Source organism: Salvelinus namaycush, unplaced genomic scaffold (assembly GCF_016432855.1).
Source record: "Salvelinus namaycush isolate Seneca unplaced genomic scaffold, SaNama_1.0 Scaffold2383, whole genome shotgun sequence".
NCBI lineage: Eukaryota > Metazoa > Chordata > Actinopteri > Salmoniformes > Salmonidae > Salvelinus > Salvelinus namaycush.
The window spans coordinates 22,335-39,031 of NW_024059212.1; the positions used below are offsets into that span (position 1 = coordinate 22,335).

The 16,697-nt window shown below is 46.6% G+C and overlaps 1 protein-coding gene across 1 annotated transcript; it reads right to left on the minus strand.

Moving 5' to 3' along the window:
- Positions 1 to 390: 390 nt before the first annotated feature.
- LOC120038769 (BAH and coiled-coil domain-containing protein 1-like) lies at positions 391 to 7,779 on the minus strand (the record flags this gene model as incomplete). Its single annotated transcript, XM_038984413.1, has 7 exons — positions 391 to 1,263; positions 1,467 to 1,703; positions 1,862 to 3,333; positions 6,483 to 6,617; positions 6,990 to 7,288; positions 7,420 to 7,537; positions 7,644 to 7,779. Coding segments are annotated over 7 exons (2,607 nt in total), but the record flags the coding sequence as incomplete, so codon positions are not given.
- Between the last annotated feature and the right edge of the window lie 8,918 nt (positions 7,780 to 16,697).

A 16,697-nucleotide genomic window follows, 5' to 3' on the forward strand; every position in this document is an offset into this window, starting at 1 on the left:
CTCTCAGCTGTTCAAGTACCAAATGCATCCATTACAACCACTCAGCACATACTCTCTCTCACACACACACTTCAGAACTACAGTGTTTTTGGTCCTTTTGGGATTTCTCAATCCTGCCCTCATTCATTTATCATCAGAGCAGTGTAGCCGCCAGTGTGTGTACACACTCTCTCTCTCTCTCTCTCTCTCTCTCTCTCTCTCTCTCTCTCTCTCTCTCTCTCTCTCTCTCTCTCTCTCTCTCTCTCTCTCTCTCTCTCTCTCTCTCTCTCTCTCTCTCTCTCTCTCTCTCTCTCTCTCTCTCTCTCTCTCTCTCTCTCTCTCTCTCTCTCTCTCTCTCTCTCTCTCTCTCTCTCTCTCTCTCTCTCTCTCTCACATTCTCTCACATTCTCTCACATTCTCTCACATTCTCTCACATTCTCTCACATTCTTTCCCATTCTTTCCCATTCTTTCCCATTCTTTCCCAGTCTCAATTTTATGTCTTCTATATAACCCTTATTTAACCAGGTCTCTAGACTGAGAAGTGAACACATCACATTCTCACTTACAGCAACAACCTAGTAAGAGTCACAGGAGTCTCTCTGACAAACTGCCTGAGAGTAAGTCTATGACAGTCTGACAAACTGCCTGAGAGTCAGTCTATGACAGTCTGACAAACTCCCTGAGAGTCAGTCTATGACAGTTTTTGACTCTATGACAGACAGTAAAACAACTCTTGGAGACAAGACGTAGCGAAGACACTGTCTGTCTGTTTCAGAAGGTCAGTAGAGTACTGTAGTCCCTCTTCAGATCACATTAGATCAGATGACTTCAGTGCTGCGGTCCAAAGTGCTGTTATCCCTTCTGCGTTTGGGATCGTCCACACCCAGTTAGGACCCAGAACCAAGATCCAGAACCAGCAGGAAGTAGAACCAAGGAAGGTCCTCGTTTCCAAACTCTTCTAGATTTGGACAGAACCATGCTTCACTGACACCAGCACCAGTAGCTGGATTCATCCAGGAGAGATGAGGCTCCCATCTTTAAGGCTTTGTTTTGTTTACACTCCATAGTTGTTGCTAGGGGACGATGGCCACGCCCTCGGCGCTAACCAGCTGGCCTGTGGTTGGCTCGTAGGTCCCTGCCAGGTAAAACAGATCCTGGGCCCCACCCCCTGGCTTTCGTCGGCAAATCAGGTGCTCGTAATCGGTGCGACTGAGCACCTGGCAGCGGTGGGAGATGGTCTGGACATCGTTCTCATCCTCATGGCTCGACTGGTACAAAGCATGCTGGGTAGCGGAGGGAAGAAGGAGACAGATGTTAAACACAGAGGTAAATAGAAGACTGAAAGATAAATGAACAGCCTATTCATTAATTACCCAAAAATTATTTAAGTAGATCAATTCTTGATCAACCCTTGATAAATTTGATCAAAAAGTTGATACATTTGATCAAAAAGTTAATCATGTTGTTGAATGATAATCCATCATACCTTTCCGTCATGGTGCCTCTTCCCCAGGCTCGTCTCCTCGGGATGGTAGAACCACTTGACCCTGACCACCATGCTGGAGGACCAGGACTCCCAGAGGCTCTCCACCCGCCCCACGTAGGGCAGCTGGGGCCGACCGGGGGACAGGAACACAGCACAGTCCCCCACATGCACCGTCTCACCACCACGCACAATCGCCTTGTAGAACAACTTACGGGCCTTACCCTTCAGACCACGCCTCTGTAGGGTGAGAGAGAGGGGGGGAGTTAGGAGGGAGTTCAGGTAAGGACAGGTAAGACCTTACTCAATAAGTCAATTCAGTAAGACCTCAGTAAATAAGTCAATAAGTCTGCTTCAGATTGTGTTCACCATTAAGGCTCCCACATGTGTCCTCTGACCTGTGTGGGATTTCCAGACCACTTCCACAGCTGGCGACCCGGCAGGAGGGCGGACATATTAGGATGGGGGATCGGTGACAACATCCTCTGCCTCTTTTCTGCTGGGTGGTCCTTGGGAGGTTTGGGCTGGCAGGCCGGGTTGTGTGTGTTGGGGGTCGGAGTGTGTGTGTTGAGAGACAGAGTGTGTGTGTTGGAGGCAGGTCCACCTCTCCTCTTGGTTTGGCTTTTGGATGCGCTGCTGCTACTATTGGTCCTCCCCTTTGATGTGTACTCCTTCCTGTCCTCTCCTCTATCACTTCCTCTCACCTTTGACTCCCCGGTGACGGACATGGCTGCCTTTGCAACGTAGGAGTGTGGTGTTGCCGAGGTGGGGCTTGGGTTGGGCTTTGTGGTGGGGTCAGGGGTTAAGGTGTTAGACGTCAAGCTCTGTTTGTGTTTGTGTTTCTGCTGCTGGAGCAGCGCTCGGCGGAGAAGGAGGGATGAAGATTCTTCTTCGTCAGAGGAGTAGGAGGAGTCGGAAGAACAGAGGGAGGAAGAAGAGAGGGAGCCAGAAGAGGAGGAAGAGGAAGAGGACGAGGAGCAAACAGAGAGACGTGAGAGGAAACGTCCTGCGCCCGCAGCTGCTGCTCTCCTCCGAGCTACGTCTTCATCTCCATCATCATCATCATCATCATCTTCATCCAGCTCAGAGTAAGAGCTAGGGCAGTCACTGGGGCAGTCCAGAGTACCAAACTCTCCCCCCAGACCCGCTAAACCAGACGAGGGGAGCCCCTTTCTGAGGGCTGGTGCCCCCTTCAGGAGCAGCTCAGACTTGGACATTCCACTCTCTCTTCTTCTTTCTCCTTTATTTCTGTCTTTCACCACCAGGGCAGGGTGGATATACCTGAGAGGTGCCCCCTCCTTCACCACCAGGGCAGGGTGGATGTACCTGAGAGGTGCCCCCTCCGCCCCTGCAGATGGACCCTTGTGCCCCCTGCCGCCCCCCAAACGCAGCAGAGCTTTCCCATTCTTTGTTTTGGGCGAGGTCACGCCCTCGTGGTCCAGCTTCACCAGGAACTGTTTTCTGTACCTGTCACTCGACTTCCTGTTGGAGGGTGCCGTTGTCATGGCGACAGAGTCACTTAGCACCAGGGGCGTTACCGAGGTAACAGGCCGGTGGGTTCCGCTTCTGAAGGCTCCAGCGTAACTGTTGGCGATGCTACTGAAAGAGTCAACCTCAAAGGGGGAACTAAAGATGCCCTTGAGGGGTGTGGGAGGGGTGAGGGGGTGTGTGGCTGGGCGGTGGAACACCCCCAGGTCTCGCTGGCGACCCACTCGGTGGGTTTTACGGGACGTCCCGTTAAACAGGAAGAAGTCCGCTGGAAGTCTCTTCGCTGGCCAGCTTATCGAGGAAGTGTTGCCCCCGGTTACTCTCTCTGACGATGTCGTGGCTGAACTATTGGCCTCTGGCTTGACCTTCTTTGGTCGTCCAACTGGAAGAATAAACAGAATAAAGAGAGAGAAAAAGGGAGATAGAGAGACAGAAAGAAATAAAGGGAAAGAAAGAAGAAGAGAGATTTATAAACAAGATGTATGTACCTAACCTTCCTTTAAACCAAGTCAAAGAGAACAAATGATTTGTAACTATAAATTACAGCCCTTAATTTGTAACTGGAGACACCTTGTCACATTTAGTCTGTGTTGAGTTGTGGGAATGCTGTTTGACTGGAGGGCATTCAGATCAGTGACAGTTGGAACAGTGATGACGTTAGGCAGGTGGACAGAGATTCCATAGAGAGGGAAGAAGTTGTGTGATAAAATCATATTCTATATGTGTGTTATATACACTACATGACCAGAAGTATGTGGACACCTGCTCGTTGAACATCTCAGTCCATAGGCATTAATATGGAGTTGGTCCCCCCTTGGCTGATATAACAGCCTCCACTCTTCTGGGAAGGCTTCCCACTAGATGTTGGAACATTGCTGCGGGGACTTGCTTCCATTCAGCCACAAGAGCATTAGTGAGGTTGGGCACTGATGTTGGGCGATTAGGCCCGGCTCGCAGTCGGTGTTCCAATTAATCCCAAAGGTATTCGATGGAGTTGAGGTCAGGGCTCTGTGCAGGGAAGTAAATTTCTTCCACCCCGATCTCAACAAACCATTTCTGTATGGACCTCGCTTTGTGCACGGGGGCGTTGTCATGCTGAAACAGGAAAGGGCCTTCCCCAAACTGTTGCCACAAAGTTGGCAGCACAGAATCATCTAGAATGTCATTGTATGATGTAGCGTTAAGATTTCCCTTCACTGGAACTAAGGGGCCTAGCCCAAACGATGAAAAACAGCACCAGACCATTATTCCTCCTCCACCAAACTTTAGAGTTGGCACTATGGTAGCGTTATCCTGGCATCCGCCAAACCCAGATTTGTCCGTCAGACTGCCAGATGGTGAAGCGTGATTAATCACTCCAGAGAACGCTTTCCACTGCTCCAGAGTCCAATGGTGGCGAGCTTTCAACGCTCCAGACGACGCTTGGCATTGCGCATTGTTGCTCCCAAAATTAATCTCCCGGCAAACAGTTATTGTGCTGATGTTGCTTCCAGAGGCAGTTTGGAACTTGGTAGTGAGTGTTGCAACCGAGGACAGACGATTAATACGCGCTACGCGCTTCAGCACTCGGTGGTCCCGTTCTGTGAGCTTGTGTGACTTACCACTTCGCAGCTGAGCCATTGTTGCTCCTAGACGTTTCCACTTCACAATAACAACACTTACACTTGATCGGGGCAGATCTAGCAGGGCAGAAATTTGACAAACTGACTTGTTGGAAAGGTGGCATCCTATGATGGTGCCACGTTGAAAGTCACTGAGCTCTTCAGTAAGGCCATTCTACTGCCAATGTTTTTGCATGGCTGTGTGCTCGATTTTATACACTTGTCAGCAACGGGTGTGGCTGAAATAGCCAAATACACTAATTTGAAGGGGTGCCCACATACTTTTGCATATATAGTGTATGATTAAAGATGGTCTGACTAGTAAGTTGGCCAGGCGGGCCTCTGAAGCAGTTTGCCTTAATTTTTTTAGTTCAGTTCCACTTTCCCACAAGCAAAATTAAAAGTTCTGAACTGGTTTGAACCAAAAGAAAGTACCGGTTTATATTGTTCCTTTCTGTCCCTTTCTTAACCTAAGAAATCTACAGTTTTTTTTACATTTAGGTTATTAAATTACTTCACCAATCATTGCGGATAGAGCAGGCAAGCTAATTGTTCACATGCCTGATGGACAGACAAGTGTAGCCTATGGCGCAAGATGCACTGACATTTTGCATGTGGGGAGAGTGAGTGAGGGTAAAAGAGGAGGCTTGAAGCGCTGGGCATCTTGTTATGACATGCATTATCTGAATTAGGTCCACAGAATTATACCTAGGAGGAGCGGCTTCTATGAAGCAAACTTTGAATGTCCTGTGAGCTAGTTAGGTAAAAAGCATGTGTGTGCAGAGCAGCACCAGAATTAAAAGCATGTCTTACCTTTTTGTAGTTAACAAATGGTCTATAGTGTCCTTAACTAGCATCCATTCTTTTCTAGCTAATAAAAAATCTCTCTCTTATCTTCTGAATCATGATTTTAATGTCAGTACAGTAGCCTCTGCTTCAGAGGGGGAGGGGCCAGTGGTGGAAAAAGTACCCCATTGTCATACTTGAGTAAAAATAAAGATACCTTAGTATAAAATGACTCAAGTAAAAGTGAAAGTAAGCCAGTAAAATACTACTTGAGTAAAAGTCTAAAAGTATTTGGTTTTAAATATACTTTAGTATCAAAAGTAAATGTAATTGCAAAAATATTTTAAAATTGATCATATTAATAAGCAAACCAGACAGCAAAATTGTCGTGTTTTTTTAAATTTACGGATCACTAGGGGCACACTCCAACACGCAGACATCATTTACAAACGAAGCATGTGTGTTTAGTGAGTCCGCCAGATCAAAGGCAGTAGCGATGACCAGGGATGTTCTCTTGATGATTGTGGGAATTGGACAATTTTCCAGTCCTGCTAAGCATGTCAAGGAAAATGTATGAAGTAAAAAGTACATAATTTTCTTTAGGATGTAGTGAAAAAAAGTAGTTGTCAAAAAATGTGAATAGTAAAGTAAAGTACAGATACCCCAAAAACAATTTAAGTAGTACCTTCAATTATTTTTACTTAAGTTAGTAGCATATGCAGTAGCATATGCTTCAGAGGGGTAGGGGCAGGAAGCCTAAACACACACACACTGGCAAAGATTTTCAGCTGGCAGGCAGTCAAACACTGGAATAAGTTTCTGAGTGAGGGCTTTGGCATAGGAGCTTTGATGCGTTTTTTTATGGGACTAGAAAATATGCTTGGAACCGGTTCCCATGCTTTTAAAATAACGGTTCAGTTACAGAACAGTATGGATCACTTTTGTTCCAGGTTCCATTTCTGTCCTTCAAAGATGTGGTTATTTTCTGGTTTTCGGTTCTGTTCCCTGAACCGTTTCCAACCCCTCAGGTGGTGGTATCTACAATATGCTTATCTCACTGGTGCTGCTCTGGTGCTGTTGGCCTCAGTCTCAAACAAAAGGGAGAAACCATCTAATACGGTGAACTTATGCTCTGAGCCATTACCTGGTCTCCTCTCCTGGCTCCTTCCTTCTGCCTCTTCATTGTTTGGTCTCTCTGTGGGCTTGTCTCTACTGTCCTGGGTGGAGCTTCTGCGACCACAACGTCCAGTTGAGAGCAGGGCTGGAGAAGGCTCCGCACCTGAGTAAGTGAGAGAGTGAGAGTGAGAGTGAGAGAGAGAGAGAGAGAGAGAGAGAGAGAGAGAGAGAGAGAGAGAGAGAGAGAGAGAGAGAGAGAACACGAGAAAATGAGAGAGCGTGAGAGAGAGAGAAGTAGGGCAAAACAGACATAGAGAATGAATCTCTCAACACAGAGAATGAATCCCTCAGAGTCTGGATCTAATGTTGACAGACCATGTCTTTACCCTCCAGGAATGTATACTCTGTGTGTGTGTGTGTGTGTGTGTGTGTGTGTGTGTGTGTGTGTGTGTGTGTGTGTGTGTGTGTGTGTGTGTGTGTGTGTGTGTGTGTGTGTGGTGTGGTGTGGTGTGGTGTGTGTGTGCAGTATACTCACAGTGTATCTGGTACCCATTGGGCAGCAGGCGTATGTTGGGCAGGGAAATCCTTCCTCTGTCTCCATCATCAAACTCCACCATCACACTGCCCTTCTCCTCCTCGCCCGGAACCCCTCTGTGGACGTTTCCAGGGTAGAGACAACGGGAGCGTTCGCTCCAGTAGGCACACACACGTGTCCCAGCAGTCAGGATGGCCTCTGTCTGTGGCCACACGTCCAACACCGCTTCTTGTAATATCTGTTCTAGAGAGTAGATTCTAGGCCTGTTCCCTCTCTCCCCCTCGATCACTACACGGAATCTAGGAGAGGGAGATTGTATTAAATGTATTACAAGTCATTCAGCCAATCCTTTGTATCAACATGCCTATCTGTGATTAAGCAGGCCATATGAGTTGGTGTCAGTAGGTGTCAGTAGGTGTCAGTGCCTTACATGTCAGGCAGGTCCAGAGTGTGTAGTCGGGCAGCATACAGCAGCTCATCCTCCTTAGATATCAACACCTTCAGACCATCCACCAGCATCTCCCTGCTCAGCACACAGTTAAGCACTGCTGCAGAGAGAGAGAGCAAGAAGGAGAGAGAGAAAATATGAACATTTAGCCTGGTATGTGACCCTGTGAGACTGTGGTGTGTGTGTGTGTGTGTGTGTATTCTCACCTGGTTCTCTGTGTGTGTGAGGTGTATGCTCCATGTCTTCCTCCTCCCCCTCAGAGAAGCTGCTCTCCTCGTCCAATCGGAATCCTTCATCAGCCGCAAAGCTCTCCAGAAGCCGGCTCACTGCACGCCCCTTAGCCTGCAACAGGAAACAGGAAATGACATCATTAGAATATATATCTCTTTAAACTCCTTTTAATTATTTTTTTATTTTTATGTAATCGTTATTTAACTAGGCAAGTCAGTTAAGAACAAATTCTTATTCACAATGACGGTCTACACCGGCCAAACCCGGACAACAATGGGCCAATTGCGCACCGCCCTATAGGACTCCCAATCACAGCCGGTTGGGATACAGCCTGGATTCAAACCAGGGTGTCTGTAGTGACGCCTCTAGCACTGAGATGCAGTGTCTTAGACCGCTGCGCCACTCAGGAGCACCAAACCAGTGATCACCCTCCCAGGTCCTGGACAGCTACAGGGTGTGCAAGCTTTATTTCCATCACAGCACTAATTCAAATTATGCTCATCAATGAATCTGGTGTTTTAGTGCAGGCCTAGAACAAAAGCATGTAATCTTTTCCATACATTGCTGCCAGAACTACCCTTTTCTTTCAACACACATGAACACTGACGCACACACACACACACACACACACACACACACACACACACACACACACACACACACACACACACACACACACACACACACACACACACACACACACACACACACACACACACACACACACACACACACACTAGTGCTGAGTGATTCATTTCTGTTTTTTCTTGTTTTTTAAACAACTAATTGACCAATTATTTTTATTTAATTTAGTTTTATTTATTTTTTGAGCTAAATGTGCACATTACAGTGTCTCTAGAGATAAATCAGATCCAGCCTGAATTGTGCGATGTAGTAGGGAGTTGTAGTTTAAAACAGCCCAGATTCTACATAGTTTAGTGCAGAAAACGTGGTAACTAACTACAATGACCATAATCCATTGCGTATCTACTTGTCCGGTCTGTGTTTCTTTTACGCCTGCTCTGGAAGAGAGAAGAATGAGCGATCTGAGCTGATATAGAGAGCAGCTGTTGCTTCGCGAGGTATCTCAACCTGAAAATACATGATCTAAGTGATTGATAGATGGTATTCAGCAGTCATAAAAGTATGCCTTATTTACATTGAAGAACTACTAAAATAGTGATTTTGTCAGACAGCATACGGTAGGGAGCAGCTCTATAGAGATGAGATGATGACTTGGAATGAAATAATAAAGTCATCAAATAAAACAAATGTAATATACACACACACACACACACACACACACACACACACACACACACACACACACACACACACACTGTCCTATTCTGGTTTGAGCTGGTTTCTTAATGATGAATGATGGCTGATGATGGAGCTGCAAAATCAGCCTGTTTGACAGGAATTCTGCCTGTATCTGGTCTTTCCAAAAGAGTGTGTGTGTGTGTTTGTTTAGTACGTATGTGTGTGTAGATTGGTGTGTGTGTGTGTGCGTGTGCGTGTGCGTGTGCGTGTGTGTGTGTGTGTGTGTCTGTTAGTGCCTCAGGGCTGTTCTCACCAGAACACACTAGGCTGGTGTTTAGTCCCACCTCAGGGCTGTTCTCACCAGAACACACTCGGCTGGTGTTTAGTCCCACCTCAGGGCTGTTCTCACCAGAACACACTAGACTGGGGTTTAGTCCCACCTCAGGGCTGTTCTCACCAGAACACACTAGGCTGGTGTTTAGTCGCACCTCAGGGATGTTCTCACCATAACACACTAGGCTGGTGTTTAGTCCCACCTCAGGGCTGTTCTCACCAGAACACACTAGGCTGGTGTTTAGTCCCACCTCAGGGCTGTTCTCACCAGAACACACTAGACTGGGGTTTAGTCCCACCTCAGGGCTGTTCTCACCAGAACACACTAGACTGGTGTTTATTCCCACCTCAGGGCTGTTCTCACCATAACACACTAGACTGAGGTTTAGTCCCACCTCAGGGTTGTTCTCACCATAACACACTAGGCTGGTGTTTAGTCCCACCTCAGGGCTGTTCTCACCATAACACACTAGGCTGGTGTTTAGTCCCACCTCAGGGCTGTTCTCACCATAACACACTAGGCTGGTGTTTAGTCCCACCCCAGGGCTGTTCTCACCATAACACACTAGGCTGGTGTTTAGTCGCACCTCAGGGCTGTTCTCACCAGAACACACTAGGCTGGTGTTTAGTCCCACCTCAGGGCTGTTCTCACCAGAACACACTAGACTGGTGTTTAGTCCCACCTCAGGGCTGTTCTCACCATAACACACTAGACTGGGGTTTAGTCCCACCTCAGGGCTGTTCTCACCATAACACACTAGGCTGGTGTTTAGTCCCACCTCAGGGCTGTTCTCACCATAACACACTAGGCTGGTGTTTAGTCCCACCCCAGGGCTGTTCTCACCATAACACACTAGGCTGGTGTTTAGTCCCACCTCAGGGCTGTTCTCACCAGAACACATTAGACTGGGGTTTAGTCCCACCTCAGGGTGGTTCTCACCAGAACACACTAGGCTGTGGTTTAGTCCCAACACAGGGCTGTTCTCACCAGCACACACTAGACTGGGGTTTAGTCCCACCTCGGGGCTGTTCTCACCAGAACACACTAGGCTGTGGTTTAGTCCCACCTCAGGGCTGTTCTCACCAGAACACACTAGACTGGTGTTTAGTCCCACCTCAGGGCTGTTCTCACCAGAACACACTAGACTGGGGTTTAGTCCCACCTCAGGGCTGTTCTCACCAGAACACACTCGGCTGGGGTTTAGTCCCACCTCAGGGCTGTTCTCACCATAACACACTAGGCTGGTGTTTAGTCCCACCTCAGGGCTGTTCTCACCATAACACACTAGACTGGTGTTTAGTCCCACCTCAGGGCTGTTCTCACCATAACACACTAGGCTGGTGTTTAGTCCCACCTCAGGGCTGTTCTCACCAGAACACACTAGGCTGGTGTTTAGTCCCACCTCAGGGCTGTTCTCACCAGAACACACTAGACTGGGGTTTAGTCCCAACTCATCTCACCAGAACACACTAGACTGGTGTTTAGTCCCACCTCAGGGCTGTTCTCACCAGAACACACTAGGCTGGTGTTTAGTCCCACCTCAGGGCTGTTCTCACCAGAACACACTAGACTGGGGTTTAGTCCCACCTCAGGGCTGTTCTCACCAGAACACACTAGACTGGGGTTTAGTACCAACTCAGGGCTGTTCTCACCAGAACACACTAGGCTGGGGTTTAGTCCCACCTCAGGGCTGTTCTCACCAGAACACACTAGACTGGTGTTTAGTCCCACCTCAGGGCTGTTCTCACCAGAACACACTAGGCTGGTGTTTAGTCCCACCTCAGGGCTGTTCTCACCAGAACACACTAGACTGGGGTTTAGTCCCACCTCAGGGCTGTTCTCACCAGAACACACTAGACTGGGGTTTAGTCCCAACTCAGGGCTGTTCTCACCAGAACACACTAGGCTGGGGTTTAGTCCCACCTCAGGGCTGTTCTCACCAGAACACACTAGACTGGAGTTTAGACCATCCTCGGGGCTGTTCTCACCAGAACACACTAGACTGGTGTTTAGTCCCACCTCAGGGCTGTTCTCACCAGAACACACTCGGCTGGTGTTTAGTCCCACCTCAGGACTGTTCTCACCAGAACACACTAGGCTGGTGTTTAGTCCCACATCAGGGCTGTTCTCACCAGAACACATTAACCTGGGGTTTAGTCCCACCTCAGGGCTGTTCTCACCAGAACACACTAGGCTGGGGTTTAGTCCCACCTCAGGGCTGTTCTCACCAGAACACACTAGGCTGGGGTTTAGTCCCACCTCAGGGCTGTACTCACCAGAACACACTAGGCTGGTGTTTAGTCCCACCTCAGGGCTGTTCTCGCCAGAACACACTAGGCTGGGGTTTAGTCCCAACACAGGGCTGTTCTCACCAGAACACACTAGGCTGGGGTTTAGTCCCAACACAGGGCTGTTCTCACCAGCACACACTAGGCTGGGGTTTAGTCCCAACACAGGGCTGTTCTCACCAGCACAAACTAGGCTGGGGTTTAGTCCCACCTCAGGGCTGTTCTCACCAGAACACACTAGGCTGGGGTTTAGTCCCAACACAGGGCTGTTCTCAACAGCACACACTAGGCTGGGGTTTAGTCCCACCCCAGGGCTGTTCTCATCAGAACACTAGGCTGGGGTTTAGTCCCACCTTAGGGCTGTTCTCATCAGAACACACTAGGGTGGGGTTTAATCCCACCTCAGGGCTGTTCTCACCAGAACACACTAGGCTGGGGTTTAGTCCCAACTCAGGGCTGTTCTCACCAGCACACACTAGGCTGGGGTTTAGTCCCAACACAGGGCTGTTCTCACCAGAACACACTAGACTGGAGTAAAGGCAACTCACACACGTCATCAGTCTTATTCATCGGCCGTATATCTCATCAGCTGACTGATTCACGGTTGTTTTAAACTGATCCACCCATGCAGAGTTAGCTAATATTCCTTTGGTAAGATAGGTCACGCCATAGCGTCAGCCTTTTATGTTTGCTGGCAAGGAAACTCGCCAAAAGCACATTTCTATTACCTTTCCAGTTAGGTTATACATAGCTTCTCCTCATTCCTCCAACTGCCTAACATCATCACTGTTCCAACTGCCTAACATCATCTCTGTTCCAACTGCCTAACATCAGCACTGTTCCAACTGCCTAACATCATCACTGTTACAAATGCCTAACATCATCTCTGTTCCAACTGCCTAACATCATCACTGTTCCAACTGCCTAACATCATCTCTGTTCCAACTGCCTAACATCATCTCTGTTACAACTGCCTAACATCATCACTGTTCCAACTGCCTAACATCATCACTGTTACAACTGCCTAACATCATCTCTGTTCCAACTGCCTAACATCATCACTGTTCCAACTGCCTAACATCATCTCTGTTCCAACTGCCTAACATCATCACTGTTTCAACTGCTTAACATCATATCTTTTCCAACTGCCTAACATCATATCTGTTCCAACTGCCTAACATCATCTCTGTTCCAACTGCCTAACATCATCTCTGTTCCAACTGCCTAACATCATCTCTGTTCCAACTGCCTAACATCATCACTGTTCCAACTGCCTAACATCATCACTGTTCCAACTGCCTAACATCATCACTGTTACAACTGCCTAACATCATCTCTGTTCCAACTGCCTAACATCATCACTGTTCCAACTGCCTAACATCATCTCTGTTCCAACTGCCTAACATCATCACTGTTCCAACTGCCTAACATCATCACTGTTCCAACTGCCTAACATCATCACTGTTCCAACTGCCTAACATCATCATTTTTACAACTGCCTAACATCATCACTGTTCCAACTGCCTAACATCATCACTGTTCCAACTGCCTAACATCATCACTGTTCCAACTGCCTAACATCATCTCTGTTCCAACTGCCTAACATCATCACTGTTACAACTACCTAACATCATCTCTGTTCCAACTGCCTAACATCATCTCTGTTCCAACTGCCTAACATCATATCTGTTCCAACTGCCTAACATCATCACTGTTCCAACTGCCTAACATCATCACTGTTCCAACTGCCTAACATCATATCTGTTCCAACTGCCTAACATCATATCTGTTCCAACTGCCTAACATAATATCTGTTCCAACTGCCTAACATCATCTCTGTTCCAACTGCCTAACATCATCACTGTTCCAACTGCCTAACATCATCTCTGTTCCAACTGCCTAACATCATCACTGTTCCAACTGCCTAACATCATCTCTGTTACAACTGCCTAACATCATCACTGTTCCAACTGCCTAACATCATCACTGTTCCAACTGCCTAACATAATCTCTGTTCCAACTGCCTAACATCATCTCTGTTCCAACTGCCTAACATCATCACTGTTCCAACTGCCTAACATAATCTCTGTTCAAACTGCCTAACATCATCACTGTTTCAACTGCTTAACATCATCACTGTTCCAACTGCCTAACATCATCTCTGTTCCAACTGCCTAACATCATATCTGTTCCAACTGCCTAACATCATCTCTGTTACAACTGCCTAACATCATCTCTGTTCCAACTGCTTAACATCATCACTGTTTCAACTGCCTAACATCATCACTGTTCTAACTGCCTAACATCATCACTGTTCCAACTGCCTAACAATCTCTGTTCCAACTGCCTAACATCATCTCTGTTCCAACTGCCTAACATCATCTATGTTCCAACTGCCTAACATCATCACTGTTCCAACTGCCTAACATAATCTCTGTTACAACTGCCTAACATCATATCTGTTCCAACTGCCTAACATCATCACTGTTACGACTGCCTAACATCATCTCTGTTCCAACTGCCTAACATCATCACTGTTCCAACTGCCTAACATCATCTCTGTTCCAACTGCCTAACATCATCACTGTTCCAACTGCCTAACATCATCTCTGTTCCAACTGCCTAACATCATAACTGTTCCAACTGCCTAACATCATCACTGTTACAACTGCCTAACATCATCTCTGTTCCAACTGCCTAACATCATCACTGTTCCAACTGCCTAACATAATCTCTGTTCCAACTGCCTAACACCATCTCTGTTCCAACTGCCTAACATCATATCTGTTCCAACTGCCTAACATCATCTCTGTTCCAACTGCCTAACATCATCACTGTTTCAACTGCCTAACATCATCATTGTTCTAACTGCCTAACATCATCACTGTTACAACTGCCTAACATCATCACTGTTCCAACTGCCTAACATCATCACTGTTCCAACTGCCTAACATAATCTCTGTTCCAACTGCCTAACATCATCTCTGTTCCAACTGCCTAACATCATCTCTGTTCCAACTGCCTAACATCATCACTGTTCCAACTGCCTAACATAATCTCTGTTCAAACTGCCTAACATCATCACTGTTTCAACTGCTTAACATCATCACTGTTCCAACTGCCTAACATCATCTCTGTTCCAACTGCCTAACATCATATCTGTTCCAACTGCCTAACATCATCTCTGTTACAACTGCCTAACATCATCTCTGTTCCAACTGCTTAACATCATCACTGTTTCAACTGCCTAACATCATCACTGTTCTAACTGCCTAACATCATCACTGTTCCAACTGCCTAACATAATCTCTGTTCCAACTGCCTAACATCATCTCTGTTCCAACTGCCTAACATCATCTATGTTCCAACTGCCTAACATCATCACTGTTCCAACTGCCTAACATAATCTCTATTACAACTGCCTAACATCATATCTGTTCCAACTGCCTAACATCATCACTGTTACGACTGCCTAACATCATCTCTGTTCCAACTGCCTAACATCATCACTGTTCCAACTGCCTAACATCATCTCTGTTCCAACTGCCTAACATCATCACTGTTCCAACTGCCTAACATCATCACTGTTCCAACTGCCTAACATCATCACTGTTTCAACTGCCTAACATCATCACTGTTCTAACTGCCTAACATCATCACTGTTCCAACTGCCTAACATAATCTCTGTTCCAACTGCCTAACATCATATCTGTTCCAACTGCCTAACATCATCACCGTTCCAACTGCCTAACATAATCTCTGTTCCAACTGCCTAACATCATATCTGTTCCAACTGCCTAACATCATCACTGTTACAACTGCCTAACATCATCTCTGTTCCAACTGCCTAACATCATCTCTGTTCCAACTGCCTAACATCATCACTGTTCCAACTGCCTAACATAATCTCTGTTACAACTGCCTAACATCATATCTGTTCCAACTGCCTAACATCATCACTGTTACAACTGCCTAACATCATCTCTGTTCCAACTGCCTAACATCATCACTGTTCCAACTGCCTAACATCATCTCTGTTCCAACTGCCTAACATCATCACTGTTCCAACTGCCTAACATCATCTCTGTTCCAACTGCCTAACATCATCACTGTTCCAACTGCCTAACATCATCACTGTTACAACTGCCTAACATCATCTCTGTTCCAACTGCCTAACATCATCACTGTTCCAACTGCCTAACATAATCTCTGTTCCAACTGCCTAACATCATCACTGTTTCAACTGCCTAACATCATCACTGTTCCAACTGCCTAACATCATCAGTGTTCCAACTGCCTAACATAATCTCTGTTCCAACTGCCTAACATCATATCTGTTCCAACTGCCTAACATCATCACTGTTACAACTGCCTAAAATCATCTCTGTTCCAACTGCCTAACATCATCACTGTTCCAACTGCCTAACATCATCTCTGTTCCAACTGCCTAACATCATCTCTGTTACAACTGCCTAACATCATCACTGTTCCAACTGCCTAACATCATCACTGTTACAACTGCCTAACATCATCTCTGTTCCAACTGCCTAACATCATCACTGTTCCAACTGCCTAACATAATCTCTGTTCCAACTGCCTAACATCATCACTGTTTCAACTGCTTAACATCATCACTGTTCCAACTGCCTAACATCATCTCTGTTCCAACTGCCTAACATCATATCTGTTCCAACTGCCTAACATCATCTCTGTTCCAACTGCCTAACATCATCAGTGTTCCAACTGCCTAACATCATCAGTGTTCCAACTGCCTAACATCATCTCTGTTCCAACTGCCTAACATCATCACTGTTCCAACTGCCTAACATAATCTCTGTTACAACTGCCTAACATCATCTCTGTTCCAACTGCCTAACATCATCACTGTTCCAACTGCCTAACATCATCTCTGTTCCAACTGCCTAACATCATCACTGTTCCAACTGCCTAACATCATCACTGTTCCAACTGCCTAACATCATCTCTGTTCCAACTGCCTAACATCATCTCTGTTCCAACTGCCTAACATCATCACTGTTCCAACTGCCTAACATAATCTCTGTTCAACTGCCTAACATCATATCTTTCCAACTGCCTAACATCATCACTGTTACAACTGCGCCTAACATCATCTCTGTTCCAAC